The sequence below is a fragment of the Eschscholzia californica genome, unplaced genomic scaffold, assembly GCF_041429995.1.
Source record: "Eschscholzia californica isolate CP2 unplaced genomic scaffold, dmEscCali1.0.p SCAF_3, whole genome shotgun sequence".
Classification (NCBI taxonomy): Eukaryota; Viridiplantae; Streptophyta; class Magnoliopsida; order Ranunculales; family Papaveraceae; genus Eschscholzia; species Eschscholzia californica.
In genome coordinates, this window is record NW_028238420.1 from 36,728,023 (window position 1) to 36,743,866 (window position 15,844).

Genomic DNA, 15,844 nt, shown 5'->3' on the forward strand with positions numbered 1-15,844 from the left:
GATATTGATGAAGAGGCTGGGTATATGTCTCGGGTGGCTTATACAAATGTAGTAGGTAACATTTTGTATGTTATGGTTTGCACAATAAAAGATATTTCAGACGTTGTTAGTGTAGTCAGCATATACATAGGCAAACTTGGGAGAGGTCATTGGCAGGTATTTGAAATGGATACTGCGGTATCTGGGATGAACTGAAGACGTTGGTCTGGTTTACGACAGAAGGGCTGACACTTCTGGTTCGGTAGTTGGATTTGTGGATTTAGATTTCTCAAGGGTCTTGATAGGAAGAGATCGTTGACTGGCTATATGCTCACTCTATGCGGGAGTGCCATAATTTGGAGTACAGTGCTACAGTCGGTGGTAGCCCTTACTGATGTCGAAAATTGGCTCCCGGTTAAATCAGCATGAAAAGGGGAGTTGATGCATGACAGCCTCCGTTATGATAGAATATTCTGTTTAGAGAGGTGAGATTCCTCTGTTCAGCCATGCTTCTCTGCTCTGCTCCGCTTCTCTGCTCCCTGCTTCTTGCTCCAGCTCCTGACTTCTAGCTCCAGCTCCTGATTCCTTGCTCCTGTTCGTCTGTTCCCAAAGAGGGAAAAACCTGCAAAGGGTTCGAAAACCGCTCCGACGCTCAAGACAGTCAGGTTGCTCTTTGCGGTAAAAGAATGAATATTGATTGATCCTTTTGGGGGCGAGTTATGAGAACTCTGAGTTTTGGGTGATCTTTTTGAGAGAAGAGATCGTGTCCTGAGAAGGACGATGTGAGGGGCCTTTTATAGGCGATGTTAGGTCGACTATGATCAATGGCGGTGGTGAGGCGGTTGCCGTCACACCAATATAGAAGTTACCTCTTTTGCATATCTAGGGTTTCTCTTCGAGTCTATCCTGGATCTCTGATAAGTGAAAGTTCCTAAGTTCAAGGATACTTCGTTGTTATATTTGCCAGAGTGATAGACTCTAAAGGAGAAGTTTCCTCCTTTAGATACGTGGAGTCCAACCGGGCTTAAACACTTCTAGATGTGTAACCGACTGAGATCTTTCTGAAAAGTCCGGGATTAAGTCATTAGGTTGCGCAGCGCTGATATCTTCCCAGTTCTGGGCGTAAGATATGGGTCGAACCTGTGGAGACCCCCCTTATTCCTTTAGAGATCCCAGGGCTGATCTGTCCTTGCCAAGGGCATTTTGTTCAGAGCTGGTTTCTTCTGGCCGACCTCCCTGTTGTGGGAATGTGTGGTGGACCATCAGGGGTTTTAGCTGTCCTGCTGCCTTAAGCCGAGCTGTTCCAAGAGACTTCTGGTCTGATCTTTGACTCTTCAAACGTTAGTCAACGTCTGGACATTTTATGCATCATCAACCCTGTCTACGACGAAAGGAGAATACATTGCAGCAACATAGGTCGTGAAGGAGGCAATATTGTTGAGTGGTTTAGTTAATGATTTGAGCCTAAAGCAGGAGGTGAGAGAGGTCTACTGCTACAACCAGAGTGTGATTCATTTGAACATAAATCAAATGTATCACGAGAGAACTAAACACATTGACGTCCGTATCATTTTATCAAGAACGTGTTTGAAGAAGGGTAGATCACAATGAAGAAGGTATCCACGACAGACAATTCAGCGAATATGTTGACCAAGGCAGTTACAAGTTTCATGTTTAAGCATTGCTTAAAGTTTATTAAGATTTCCAGATGTTGAGCCCCTTGGAGGTCAAGCCCATGCAGGGTTGGAGCGACGACAGCTCGGAGGCGTTAAGTTGTGATGGTGGCAGATTTAAGTCAAGAGAAGTATATTCAAGTAAAGGTGGAGAATTGTTGAAAGTGTCTTGAATATAGGTTGAAATCTAACCCGGTTTACAACCCGCCAACCCGCTTACAAGACAATGGTAATTGCCTACCGAGACGCGAAATTTTAGACCCGTTAGCAAGGTTGATCATCGAGACAGAGCTGGTATGTGAAGCAGGGCTCCGAGACAAAGCTGGAATGTAGAGCAGGGCTTATGTCGGTTATTAGTGTTAGCGTATCCATGTGTATTTTGGATTTAGAAAGAGAGAGTCGATGAGGGGATGTGTCGGTCGGATTAGGATTTTAGTGGCTATATAAACTAAAACCATAAGAGACATTTGTGTTAAATTCTCATTAATCTCTTGTGTAACTTAACTTGTTTGCTTATCATAGTTCACGTTGTTGTCGCCGAGGAGTAGGTCTCACCAACCGAACCACGTAAATCTCTTGTGTTTTGTGTGAGTGTTATTTATTTCATATTGCTTTTCGTGGATTACATGTTTTCATAACACAACTCAAAACCAATTGTAAATGAGTGGAGAGGACATAGACACCATATATACTAAGTACTCGATCACCTTTCTCCCATGTGACACTATTCTCACAAAGTAGTTAGTGGCAAAATAGAGAAATAGATGAAAAATAGATTTAAGGGGCCATTTTGGAAGCTGATCATCTTAGAGGAGACATTTTGGTGAACTAACCATCTTTAGGGGCCAAAATAGAACTAACCCAATTTATAACAACGTCGATGCTATACCCGACCAATATCCCGGCCGAATGCCGCCTGCGGTACTTGGCCGGTTCAGATCTGGTGACACTTTCTCTCACTAGATCTTGTCCGTCCAAGTACTTGGTCCGGGATACTAGTCGGGCATAGGATCATTTTTTAATTTATAATTACTTAAAAGGTGAAATTGGATTTTCAACAAAAAAAAAAATAATAAAAGGTGAAATTGGAGGTGAAAGATGATTTTGAAGGTACACCGAAAGAATCTTAAACAATTTCCTATCCAAAATTTGATTCTTTTAACACTTGTTCTCTATCCTCTAGTTTTTTCTTCATCTCTCTCTCTCTCTCTCTCTCTCTCTCTCTCTCTCTCTCTCTCTCTCTCTCTGTCTCTTTCTCCTACCTGAAAAAGGCATCAGCCATGTCTTCTTCAACTTCATCATCACCATCAACAAGAAGAACACTGAAGATTGGAATCATAGGGTTTGGTTCATTTGGACAATTCCTAGCTACCAGAATGATAAAACAAGGCCATACATTATCAGCTACATCTCGATCTGATTATTCCCACCTTTGCTCCAACCTTGGTATCACTTTCTTCAGGTTAATTTACTTCCATCACCATACCCATAGTCCCATACACATACACACACACACACACACACACAAATACAAATTCATACATACATTGATATATAGCTGTTTTTTTGTGAATTTTCAGTGACATATGCACATTCATAGATGCCCATGAACATGATGTTATATTGATATGCACATCCATCCTCTCTCTAACTGAAGTCTTAAAGTCCATACCCTTCCATTCCCTCAAAAAGCCAACACTCTTTGCTGAGGTGCTTTCTGTTAAAGAACATCCCAAGAATCTCTTATTGCAGGTATTGTTTTTTTTTAATTTCATCTATGTCTCTACCCATTGTGAATGTATGTATGGTTTCGATGCCCATGTATCATGATTGTATGTATGTATCTATGTATGATATATGTATGATGCAGGTCGTGCCCGAAGACTCGGATGTACTATGCACACATCCAATGTTTGGATGGCAAAGTGGAAAAGATGGATGGGATGATCTCCCCTTTGTATATGATAAAGTTAGAATAAGAAATGAAGATATTTGTTCTTCCTTCCTTGAAATTTTCAAAAATGAGGTACCCAAAACACAATGCTGAAAACATAGCTAGAGAGGGAAAACCCTATTGTAATGTGCGTTGGTGTTTGATTTCAATTTTTAGGGTTGCAGAATGGTGGAGATGTCTTGTGAAGAACATGATAAGTTGGCTGCTAAAAGTCAATTTCTTACTCACACAGTTGGGAGGTAAGTACTAGTAAATTACATTTTTTACAACCTAAACAAGAATTACTATATGGAAAACTCACATTGTTTATCTTGATTTTTGAAACTAGGGTTCTTTCAGAAATGGAGATTGAGTCCACACCCATGGATACAAAGGGGTTTGAGAAACTAGTTCAATTGGTAATTGAAAAAGAGTTTATTGAGTTCAATACTGAAAACCTAGATACATAGTTTCACTGACTAGATAAACTGTATTGATTGCAGAAAGAGAGCTCTGTGAAGGTCAGTATGGACTTATATTGTGGGTTATTTGTGCATAATAGGTTTGCTAAACAAGAGGTATATGATTTATAATCCTTCTCTATTTCATTTGCCTTATATTATAGGTTGTCTTTCACTATAAACAAAACATAGTATGACCATTGTTCGTGTCACGCCGCTATCTATCTAAACTGAGAAACTCTTTGGTACCAATTGAGAAGCCGGACAATCGGAATCTCTTAAACTTGGACCCGCGTTAGCGAGCAAGTCTTCGTTTGTCCCTTCCGGCCCCCAATGTTGAAAAGACTCCAAATGTACTAAATTTTGAATGTTATTGGTCTTATTATGCCCTAGTTTCAATACTTATGTAGTATCCCTTTTTTGTCAGTGAGGTACACACCATACGGTATGTTAGAGCGGTAAATCTATTCAATGGTTGCATAATTAGAAATCTGTCGAGACTAGAGACATTACTTTCTATTCTTAGGCATAGTAGATGTGTAATGAATGAGATCTCGACGTCCGACTCAATTTTTGCTAGTGGAGTTTTGTTAAGATTCATAGTAATATACATTTTTCTTGATTTATAGCTAAAGAACTTGGAGGTTGCACTGGAGAAAGTCAAACAGAAGCTGCTAGAGAAAAATGAAGATGAAAATGATAATCCCTTGTAGCATCATCCCAAAAGGGATTTCTCCCTGTTTTGTATAGAAGAGTTCCTCTATTTGCCCAGAGGGATGTTAAAGTTCAAACTTTGGGTTATATTTTTCCCCAACCAAATCAAATGCATCTAATTTAAAAAAAAACAAATCTATTGTGTCTGAATTCTAAACTTCCTTGGACCCCAATATTATGCAACTACCAATCAAATATCAGATCTATTTTACTTTTTTTAATAGTGACTTGGTACAAGAGCCTTTAGACCAATACTTTTTTTTTTTTTGTTAAGAACCTTTAGACCAATACTTGAACCTAGTTCTTCCATAGCCCCATAAGTTTACAATGAGATTTGTTTTCAGAATCTAAAATAATTTAAAATGAGGAAAAACCGTTTCAAAACAATAAATATAAAAGATTGTTAAAAGGGTGAGCTCATTATGTCTTCAGTGTCCAATCCAAAATTTCCTCACCTACCAAGAGTACAATAATATAGCATCAAAATCAGGCCAGGATTTAGGGGTGAAATGGATCCTGACCAGTTCTTTTTACATATTTGAACGAATACATTATAATGGTCCGACTTTTATATGTAAAAAAACGACCAAAAACCCGAACAAAATAAAACTCGCCTAAATTGATAAAATGACTAGGATTTCACCCAAATGGTTTGGTTATCTTCCTGGGAATTGTCTAATTCTTGGTCACACCAAATATTAAAAGTGACAAGAACTAGTTAGGTTAGCTTCATTTAAAAAATTATTTCCTCTCTAAATCCACACATCCATCTACTTTCTTCCCATTCGTCTACAAATCCCTATTTGATCGGAGACTCTCTCTCTCTCTCATTGGGTATCTCTCTCTCAACATTTACCATGTCTTCTTCATCATCACTAGCACCAACAACAAGAAAACTGAAAATTGGGATCATAGGGTTCGGTACATTTGGGCAGTTCCTAGCGACTAGAATGATAAAACAAGGTCATACCTTATCAGCAACATCTCGATCTGATTATTCCCATCTCTGCTCTAACCTTGGTATCACCTTTTTCAGGTACATATATCTTTTTTCACACTATACACCTTGATCATCAAAATTTTACTATATAACTGGAGTAAGAACAAAACTGAAAAAAATTGTGCTCTAATTGTAGGGATATAGAAAAATTCATGGATTTCGATCAACATGATGTCATATTGATATGTACATCAATCCTCTCTCTATCTCAAGTTTTAAGATCCATCCCAATTCATCTTCTCCAAAAGTCAACCCTCTTCGTCGACGTGCTTTCTGTTAAAGAACATCCCAAAAATCTCTTGTTGCAGGTATTACCAACTCTATTTGAATTCACTCATCAAATTCATCTGTTTGACTAGTTGTTGCTGATCCTATACTACATAGTCATGGTGGTTTTGATGATGAAGGTACTGCCGGAGGAGAAAGATGTTCTGTGCACACACCCAATGTTTGGGCCGCAGAGTGGGAAAGATGGATGGGAAGGGCTCCCCTTTGTATACGATAAAGTTCGAATCAGAGATGAAGATATCTGTTCTAGTTTCCTTCAAATTTTCCAGAATGAGGTATACCCATAATTCATCCATACTAAAAAACAGAGCATCTAGATTCTAGAGAGAGATATAGAGGAGGAAAGGATGCTACTACTCTATCTAACCAGTAGAATCGAACCAAGATTTTAGGTGGAAGAACCTTCAAACACACCGATTAACAAACCCAAAATTAGAGGTTGAGAGAGAAAACTGAAGACCAAAATCAAAGGAAGATAATCAATCAAATAATGTTTCTTGTTCACTGTGGATTTCACTGACCCAGACTAGTTTACACTGAACCGAACTGACTACAAACTCCACCAAGTGAGTAAGCTACCAGCCATTGTTGAACTTGGGACTTTATATCATTAAAAATTTGGAATGTAGTCCAAGTTATACTCTGATTTAGAAATTTGATTGCTTGCGAGGACACAATTATAGCTAGGTTATGTGGTCGGATAGAATTTAGAAAGGGGAAAAGTTTGGCCAGCCAAAATAATATCATTTGTATGACTCGTGGTCTGTTTATATCTATCTATACATTAACTTCAAGGGAGTGTCTATAGACGCCCCCAAAAATACTCTTGTCTATCTCCTCTTCGCGCCCCCACATGGGGTAGTCTAGTCTAGGGACACTCGGACTAGCTCGAGTCACGGGGAGTGCCAAGAGAGGGATGGGTTAAGAGCAAAAGGACGGAGCACCTTCGGAGTCACCCTAACTTAAGATACTCATTTTTTTTTTGTTGGTGGCTGTCTGAATCTTCAGGGTTGCAGAATGGTGGAGATGTCTTGTGAAGAACATGATAAATTAGCTGCCAGAAGTCAATTTCTTACCCACACAGTTGGGAGGTACACTTCATTTTTAGATAACAGTTAACATAAAAAAAAACTTCAGATATCTTAATTTTGTAACCGTTCCTTAAAACAGGGTTTTATCGGAAATGGAGATTGAGTCTACTTCCATGGATACAAAGGGTTTTCAGGCACTAGTTCAATTGGTAATTATATGGGTTTGTCCTGTTCCATTCATAAACCCTAAACATTAACTCAAACTTATGACTTACTACATGAAGTTACTTAATTGCAGAAGGAGAGCACTGTGAATAACAGTTATGACTTGTTTTCTGGACTCTATGTTCATAATAGGTTTGCCAAACAAGAGGTAACAATATTAGTTTCTCTCTTGAATTTTGCCCTAGTTAAGAATATGCTTCTAAAGTGGGCACATAAATTTAACTATTTTGTGTGCAGCTGGAGAACTTGGAGCACGCGTTGCAGACTGTGAAACAGAAGCTGAATCAAATAAATGATGAACACCAGCAGAAATCAAATTTTATATAATATTGACGAGAAGACTCGTAATGAGATCAGTAACTCGACAGTATCAGGAATAGACTTAGGTCTCGACTGATAACTGCAGTAGACTCCACAAGCTAAACTAGCCTATCTGCTTCTTTATTATTATGTTGTACCAGCATGAAATGTTCATTTAATTCCCATATTGTAATGTTAGTCTATAAAGTACTCGGTTGGTTTGACACAACATTTTCTCATTTTCTGACAATTTGAAACATTAAGAAATAATACATTAATACTGAAACAACCATTTGAAAAGAATGATAATACTGATTTTCTAATCCTGAATGTGTACAGTATTGTTGTGGGAAAGCTATACCAAAGAATAATATATAACAAGTGCAAAAACTGATCGTATAGTGCATTTAAAGGTTCGACCCTTTTATTCATGTATTTCTATATTTATCAGTAAGAATAATGGTACAAAATCTTTCAGAAAATGAGGTAAGAATCTAGACTCACTCCTAGGCACATAATTCTCAGCATTATCTATAAGGATTGAGTATAAAAAAAAATGTTTTTGATGATCGTTCTACGAGGTAGGGCTATCACCTGATTGATTCTGGGTTTCATCTATTATTCCAGCTTCTTGGCTGGTAATGCTGCTTGATATGGACGTATCAGATGTATCTGAAGTTTGTAAAGAAGTTGCCTCACTCTTCCTTGTCTGCACTCCCGTCGCTTTCGCTAGATCGATCCATTGCTGCATCATTATGAGCCCAATTAAGCTAAAGTACTAGTAATCTAGTGGCAGGTATCTCATACATGAAGACTACAGTAGAAGGACAAAACAAGCAACAAACATAGAAAGAAAACACAAGGTGGAGCTCCGAAGAGAGTTCACCAGTAGGGATAATTCTTACCACAACGGCCCAGTAAGAGTTAGCTGTCCGAACAAGGAAAGACATAAGGTTTACTAGGATAGGTTGAGAAGGTTGCAAATATTCTCCAAGCCGATGTTCTATTAGTCCAGCAATAATCTGCATTGCAATGGCATTGATATTATTAGAAGTAAACTATAATTTTTATATTAAAAGAAAAGTTGACCGGGTGCTATTTGACTTGTATTAAATTACATGCACAACTTGAAAACAACAGTTTAAAGTAAACGGAACCTCCAAACAAGAAAAATGGACTTAAAATAGGTTAATAATAGGACATGTGAGTTATTATGACGAAATACTTGTAGGACACAGTGGAACACAGGAAACATGTTTCAGGTATGATGGAGCTCTGGTATACACCCAACTTCGGCCTCTTCCAAGACAGCAATCGGGACTCAAATCTAGAAACTCAATCGTACAATGAACTATGAAGCAACTTTTTCTGAACCGCTCATACTGTTTCACAAAAGGCTGAGCCGGCCCGTATCCCGCTCAGCACAGCCATTAAATGGCCATGATGGCCCAACAAGATAATGGTGTCCCCGATTTTTACTCAACGGTGGAACTTTGTCCCACATCCCTTGCAGATGGAAGGAGGGGGGAGTGGAGTTTGGGGCTCATAAATAGTCCCAATTCTCAAATGCTCTCCCATTTACAAATATAATTGAGTCCATTTCCCCAGCGCGCAGTCAGAACCCGTTGGTGGACCATGCAACGCCATTTAAACAGATGGTGCTCCGCAGCGGCCATTGTGAAACACTACCACTCGCCATCAGTTAGTAGGATTAATAATTTCAATTATATTGTTTCACAGGGAATTCTGAGGCGTAATCAAATGTTGGATTCAGACCTCATCAAGTAGCAAGTGCCATTCGTAGTATGCAACTATTCACTGATTTCTCAGGCTACCTTGACTTTGGTTTCTGATCGGTCTGATCATTGAAACCTTAGCTCCTCACCAACAAAAATTAATAAAACCTTTGCGTACAAATCCCTGCCTGGAGTAGGTCTCTGGTTCTTGCAGTCCCAGAACCGACATCAATAAATAAACCCAGGCCGAACGATTGAGTTTTATCAATAAAAAGAAAAACTGGAATCAACGTAGACTCTAATAATCTCGTACCTGATAACGTATATTTGCTGAAATTCCAAGAAAACCTCCATAAACAACAGCGGATTTAACTAATGGAGATCTTTTATTTGTTTGCTCGACAGCTAATGCAGGGTTTAGTGATTTGCGTATGGTGTACAAAATATTTGAAGAAGCCACAGCAGCTATACTGGAAACAAATCCGACTCCAGCAAGTTTAAGACCACCAACGAATACTGATGCAACCCTCTGATAAAATTGCCAGTCTTTGCCACCAATATTCTTTTGAAATGCATTATCTGGGATAGATCCAAGGATACCCTTTAATGCATCCATGCTACCAGGTACAGCCATCTTATCAGCCTCAGGAAGGAATGAGACAGTTGGGGCAGGAAGCCACACAGTAAAGAAATCAACTACTGACCCCCTGACAGTATCAGTAATCACGTAGTCTATCTCTTCAAAGAAATTTTCCTTCCGCTTTTCGTACTGTGCTATGAGTGTCGTTGTTATAGAAATAGATTCTTCTATAGCTAACCTTTGTAGAAACTTGGGATCTGCCAACAATCTCTCTCTGAATCCCTGAATCAAGTGTAATGAAGGTTATCACCAACCTATTGACCATATCCGTAAATATCAAACCCGCTAAGCATAAAAAGGACACTGAAAAAAGGCATTATATCAGAATGAAATTCAGGAAACAATTTACCTGGAAGCGGTTAGTGAGTTCGGAAATTACAGGATATCGTTCCAGATCAAAGAAGTTTTCTAGTACCTCGGGTGATATGAGACCCTGATCAAGTCCGATCTGTATGTCCTGGTGAGTAAATGACATAAAAATTAAAAAGTAATCACTAATTTCATGATGTTACCACCTTGAATTGACAAAGCACTTTCTGCTAGATTGTGTTTAAAAGATAATCATAAATATAACTAGACGTCAATCAGAAACCATACAAAATGAAGAAGTACAGTTAACATAACTCAATGACCAAACGAACAATGTCGAAGAGGAAAAAATAAAAATTGTTCACACTTGGCAGATTCAGAAGGCTATGCACTGAATGTTTCCAAGAGACGAAGGGAGTGAAATCGAAACCAGATGAAAACCGTTCACTATGCCCAAATTGCAATACCCAGTCACTCCTATTTCTTTTGCATGATAGGATATAAAGATTGAAAATTGAAATGAATCAGTAATTGCAATTACAGGCACTTGATTCTTGGAGTTCTGGGTAGTAGAGCACCATTAGAAGCAATTGTGCTGGTAGCGAAGTCATCAACATAGAATGTGATGATAGCAACCACTATAGCTCAAAATGCGATTGAGGTGGTTCAATTATCAGGTAGTAATGACGTGGTTGAATTTTTCTGACTCATTGAACAAGAGTCAGTTAAAAAAACTAAAATATCTTCAATTGAACAATCGCTTCATTAAGTTGACTTCAATTTTCAGCTGGAGTTGAAACTTGCGGTGGTAATAGTCGACGAACTTCCTCAAGAAATAATTTGGCATCAACAACCAACTTAAAAGCTCTAACTGTGAGAGCACGCCAAATAGCACTTCCCCAGAGAGCGAATGAGCTTCCATAAGAAATAATTTGGCATCGACAACCAGTAAAAGCTCAAACTGTGGGACCACACCAAATAGCACTTCCCCAGAGAGATACCCCGAGTAGTTTGACCATGGAATCCAAAGACTTCTACTCTCGTAACATTTGAACTTTGAAACAGGCAAAAGTATTTGTTAAATATACCTTGACATGAAGAGTTCGTATTCTGCTTCATGAATTAGTGAACCCCTATATGCTTAACGATAATATTTGTGCCTAAAGATTCTAACTTCTATTCTGTTGCAAATATCCCACCTCTAACCGCCACATATGAAAAGGAACTCAAGAAAACTTGCTTAATTCTCAATTGGTCTAATTGGTAGGTCTTACATTATGGGTCTGCCTGAAGATTCTAACGAAATTACAAACCTGGGGCAAAGCATCTCGCCTCCTGCCAGCTGCATTCATTACCCGGGCAATTTCAGCACGGTCGAAGCAATTCCTACTGCAAGGTCTGGCTGCTGAGTACCACAAGAAATCAGCAACAGGGACTTCTCCCTCTCTTCGTATATGCTGCCTCTCAGGGTCAAGTAAAATAACTGTCTGGTTTTTCTTTTGCAATTTCTTAGTAATCCTAGCTGGAAGACCAGTTCCTCTTGATCCGTATATTACATGGCTTGCACCAGTTACCACAACTAGCATACCGGTGGACCCTCCGTCTTTCATTGCATTGAGAATGATTTGTGACATGGTGTAATCCTCAACCACTCTGGCTTGTGCAGATAAATACGAGCTGGGTCCAAAAGGAACAGCATCAATTGGAGAACTTCGATCAACTGACAACCTGCGACTTATGGCTGTAAAGCCTCCAATGAAGCCTGAACCAGCTGGAGGCGCATATATTTTGCGCTCTGCCTTGGAAAGGCCACGTATGCCTTCTGCTTGAACAGTTCTTAGTACCTGGTCAAGTGAAAATAATTCATAGAAGGTCAACCAAATATTAGGGCATAAAAAACTGAAACTGATTAACGAAGTGTGTTAACTCTTGGATAAGTGGCATGGTACCCAGATTCACAACTAAACTTTAGTCTTATGTAAGTGCAACCAAAACCATGGTCACATATGGCTTCTATGAATGCATTGCAGTGTCTAAGTCCTAAATGTTTATGAAGCTTCTGTTTAAAGTAGTTGTCAGTATCTAATAACAACCATATGTGGTAGGAGGCAGTAATCAAAAGCAAGGACAATGATATGTTCCAATTACTATCCTGCCTTTTTCCTCATACTGAAGCCACGGCGAACTACTGTTTCAGTGTGACCCCACGGACACTCGTGTAAGTTGTATGATCTAGAGTGAAAGTTTTGTAGTTCTAGTATGACATACTTATTATTTTGTTATAAGTAAGTTTCAGATGATAGCCAGACTTAATAAGTTTCTTATTCTAGAAAGACTGTATGCTAGTATGATGTTCTTAAGCAGGATTCTTATCAATAAATTCAGTTATGGCATTTACTCCGGGTCCAACTAACACACACACAACCATAAATCATTGATACATGTTAGAAGTGGGATATACCTCAACTGGAGTACCACAAGCAACAAGTCGAACTCCATTATCACGGCAATAACTTAAAAGGGGTTCATATTCCTGCCACCGTTCTGTTGGCCAATATGACGTGTAAGACTTCAAGGTTTCACCATCAATCCTGCCATCAACTCAAAATAGTGCAGCAAATAAGAGGATGTCTCTATTGTATTGTCTATTTCTTTTTTCCAGCCCACAGCTACCTACTACTATGTAGATGTAAAGCATCAGTTATATCCAATCAAAAGATGAAGAATGCACTTCCGAAGCACAATAGCTAACTAAATGGATGAAATAATCCACTCGTTTACCCTTTTCGAAAAAAGTTCAATCGTCCACAACATGTTCCTATACTTCAAACTACTCTAAGTCGGTAATTCGGTACAACTGTCAGCGGCAAACATTATCATACAGAAGTACCAGTAAAAGCATTCACAAGTACCGAACACATGTATCATGCATGCGTCAACATGGCAGAAAAAGTCATAAAGGAGTGGCAAATTACAAAAATGAAAATATGTGGCATAAGATACTACAAACATACTAAATACGTGAAAAAGCTCAGGAATACTATCAATGATGCAAAATAAGCAATACTCAAATCTCTAACGTTGATCATCTAAACATCCTAGGCTCCATTTGGTAATTGTTTGAACTTCCTCGGATGCAAATATTTGTAAATTCATCGTGTAAGCAGAAATCTAACAATAATAATAGATTGATTTCGCAATTGGCGAACAGAATCTGATGTGACATCTATTTTATAATATAATATCCTAACATATAAATTTTATTAGATCCAACAAGTACTATAAATTTTATCACTTGGGGATATTCACAACATAGCAATTAGAACCTTAGATTCGTTTGCATTTGATATAGGGCGTCAACCTACTGATTATATATTTCAGACACAAAAATAAACAAAGGGAACTCGACAAAAGCATAACAAACTCCTCAGATATCAAGATAAAACAGAACAGATATGATGTTAAAGGCCGTGTTTGTCTTTGTTCATCCTCTTCTGAACGTCAAATCTAAAACCAGACCATTCAAGTCATTGATCAAACCAGAGATCAAGTTATGCGGTATATCTCTATGATTACAATGATGTATCAACTTTGATTACAATTTGTGATCCTAGTGATTTACAACAGATTTTGAACTTGCAAATATAGTAAATGAAATGGAAGAACCGTGAACACAAAGACTTATTGTTAGTTTGTGGTCATTCAACTAAAAACCAATTGACAATGAGTGGAGACTGAGGACCTATACATTCATATTCTTGGTTGCTAGTTACCCCTTCTCCCATGTGAGACTATTCTCACACGCCCCTCACGTGTGGGGTAATTAGCCTAACACGTGTTTTTTTTTTGGGTGACGTGGAGCACGTGTGGCTTTAAGCCTATCACTTGTGGGTCTAGCTCTGATACCATGTTAAATTTGTGGTCATCCAACCGACAATGAGCGGACAAATTGGCAAAATGGGCAAGAAGGAAGAATAGTTCAAAGACTTGGAAGAATGTTCCATATATGTTAATCTCTTTATATTGTAATCGCACGTTAAAAGTTTAATAGATGCAATATTTCAACAAAAAAAAACCGACAATGAGCGGAGAGTTCTATACATTATATTCTTGGTTGCTAGTTACCCCTTCTCCCATGTGGTGGGACTATTCTCACACTTATCTAGATGTTCAATAAACACATAAAGAATTATGACTTCCCCAATCCCTACCAAATAAACTAAACTACGATTTATCAATAACACGTATATAATTTGGCAAAGAAAAAGTAGTCACCTTTTATCTATATACTGATTCAGTTGTTCTTGTAAGCCGAGAGGAAAAGCTTCAAGAGCAATAGATAATGATCTTTCCTGCTCCAAACATTTATTTCTCAAATTCTTCACAATTTCGAGTTCAAGTTCCCTATCATCACGAACTGGTACCTGCTCTGATTCACCTAAATATATAATTCTAGAATTCATTAACTTATCCCAAACCCTACTCTTATCTTTCCCAACAGCAAGAGGCTCTCCAATGGCAGTAGCATCATAAACCCTAGAAATTATAACATCTTCCTTCTTCTTCTCCTTAACCACCTCAACCGCAACTACTGGTGAACTATCAACTCCTTTCTCTTCAATTTGCGACACCGATGCCTCTTTCTCTTCAGCTTTAGCAACAATTGATCGTAAAAAATACGATCCAATCGCCAGAACTGGTGTAACCAGAATTTCTCGTCTCTTTCGATCTGGAACCTTCGTTTTATCTGTAATTTCGACATTTTCATCCGGTTTGGAGCAACAACAAAGGGTAATACTTCTCCGGCGATATGATTTTAGTCTGAGAGGCGAAACTGATCTGAGAATCAGATTTTGAGGAGTGAACTGCTTGGATTCAGTGAGGAAACAACGACGACGGTGAGGAATTGAAGATGTAGTCAGTACTGATTCTGAACTTACAAATTTATATGTTTGTATTGTCATTTCCTTTCCAAAACAGTTCACTCCTAAAAATATTGCCACATCTAGAGAGAGAGAGAGAATGTAGAGAGAGATAGAGTGGATTGGACATTGGTGGATTGTTTATATTTAGATATGGCCGTCGATTTTGAAGATAATGATGATGATATCTAATATCTACTAATATCTAACGGTGTTTATAGTGTTTGGATTGAAGCCACAAATGCCAGCAATTTCATACGTGGCTGATCGAATAAATTTGGAGGTTGTAATCTAAGGAAAGGTACGTGTTTGGTTGTTAGTCAAGTTACTAGTCTTGAGTCTGGACTGGCCGACTGGTTTGTAGATGTGGCGATTAGGATACAACATTTACGCGTTTCCTCCTTATTCCGAGGTTAGGAAGGATCAGAGGGTCGATTTTTATTAGGTTCGACTATGATGTTTCTGCTTAGGGTTGAGAAAACAGTCCAAAAAACTGGGATCTGAAGGTGAGCGCCCGGACCACGAAGGACTCACGGGCAAAATGACCTCGAGTCGGACCTATCGGGTTGTCACAATGGGGTGAAGCAGTTGGGACTCGGGTAAAGACTTCTACCCGAGTACCGACCCGTTATA

The 15,844-nt window shown here is 38.7% G+C and overlaps 2 protein-coding genes and 1 long non-coding RNA gene across 3 annotated transcripts; 1 reads left to right on the forward strand and 2 right to left on the reverse strand.

Annotated features, from left to right (window-relative positions):
* Positions 1-2,752: 2,752 nt before the first annotated feature.
* On the forward strand, positions 2,753-7,830 carry LOC147549932 (arogenate dehydrogenase 1, chloroplastic-like). Its single transcript, XM_086668401.1, has 14 exons — positions 2,753-3,114; positions 3,233-3,404; positions 3,523-3,678; positions 3,763-3,845; positions 3,935-4,004; positions 4,089-4,163; positions 4,676-4,755; positions 5,515-5,796; positions 5,897-6,068; positions 6,168-6,323; positions 7,057-7,139; positions 7,219-7,288; positions 7,378-7,452; positions 7,542-7,830. Exons 1-14 carry the CDS (start codon positions 2,933-2,935, stop codon positions 7,629-7,631), a joined length of 1,746 nt encoding a protein of 581 aa, XP_086524527.1. The 5' UTR covers positions 2,753-2,932; the 3' UTR covers positions 7,632-7,830.
* LOC147549933 (uncharacterized) lies at positions 4,939-5,092 on the reverse strand. Its single transcript, XR_015238984.1, has 2 exons — positions 5,038-5,092; positions 4,939-5,001 (listed from the first exon to the last, which is right to left on the reverse strand). It is a non-coding gene; the product is annotated as an uncharacterized LOC147549933 (long non-coding RNA).
* A 66-nt stretch (positions 7,831-7,896) lies between the features above and the next one.
* LOC147549934 (protein RETICULATA-RELATED 5, chloroplastic-like) lies at positions 7,897-15,289 on the reverse strand. Its single transcript, XM_086672637.1, has 7 exons — positions 14,565-15,289; positions 12,751-12,880; positions 11,603-12,133; positions 10,330-10,437; positions 9,654-10,202; positions 8,510-8,626; positions 7,897-8,349 (listed from the first exon to the last, which is right to left on the reverse strand). Exons 1-7 carry the CDS (start codon positions 15,251-15,253, stop codon positions 8,179-8,181), a joined length of 2,295 nt encoding a protein of 764 aa, XP_086528763.1. The 5' UTR covers positions 15,254-15,289; the 3' UTR covers positions 7,897-8,178.
* Positions 15,290-15,844: the final 555 nt, after the last annotated feature.

What these genes read in the sequence shown, in the direction of transcription:
- LOC147549932 (XM_086668401.1), top strand. Translation starts at nt 2,933, where the DNA reads ATGTCTTCTTCAACTTCATCATCACCATCAACAAGAAGAACACTGAAG. An exon ending in CCAAAAATCTCTTGTTGCAG is followed by an intron (nt 6,069 to 6,167) that starts GTATTACCAACT and finishes TTGATGATGAAG; the next exon opens with GTACTGCCGGAGGAGAAAGA. An exon ending in ATAGGTTTGCCAAACAAGAG is followed by an intron (nt 7,453 to 7,541) that starts GTAACAATATTA and finishes TTTTGTGTGCAG; the next exon opens with CTGGAGAACTTGGAGCACGC.
- LOC147549934 (XM_086672637.1), bottom strand. Translation starts at nt 15,253, where the DNA reads ATGACAATACAAACATATAAATTTGTAAGTTCAGAATCAGTACTGACT. An exon ending in AACTCACTAACCGCTTCCAG is followed by an intron (nt 10,203 to 10,329) that starts GTAAATTGTTTC and finishes CACTTGATTCAG; the next exon opens with GGATTCAGAGAGAGATTGTT. An exon ending in ACTCTTACTGGGCCGTTGTG is followed by an intron (nt 8,350 to 8,509) that starts GTAAGAATTATC and finishes ATAATGATGCAG; the next exon opens with CAATGGATCGATCTAGCGAA.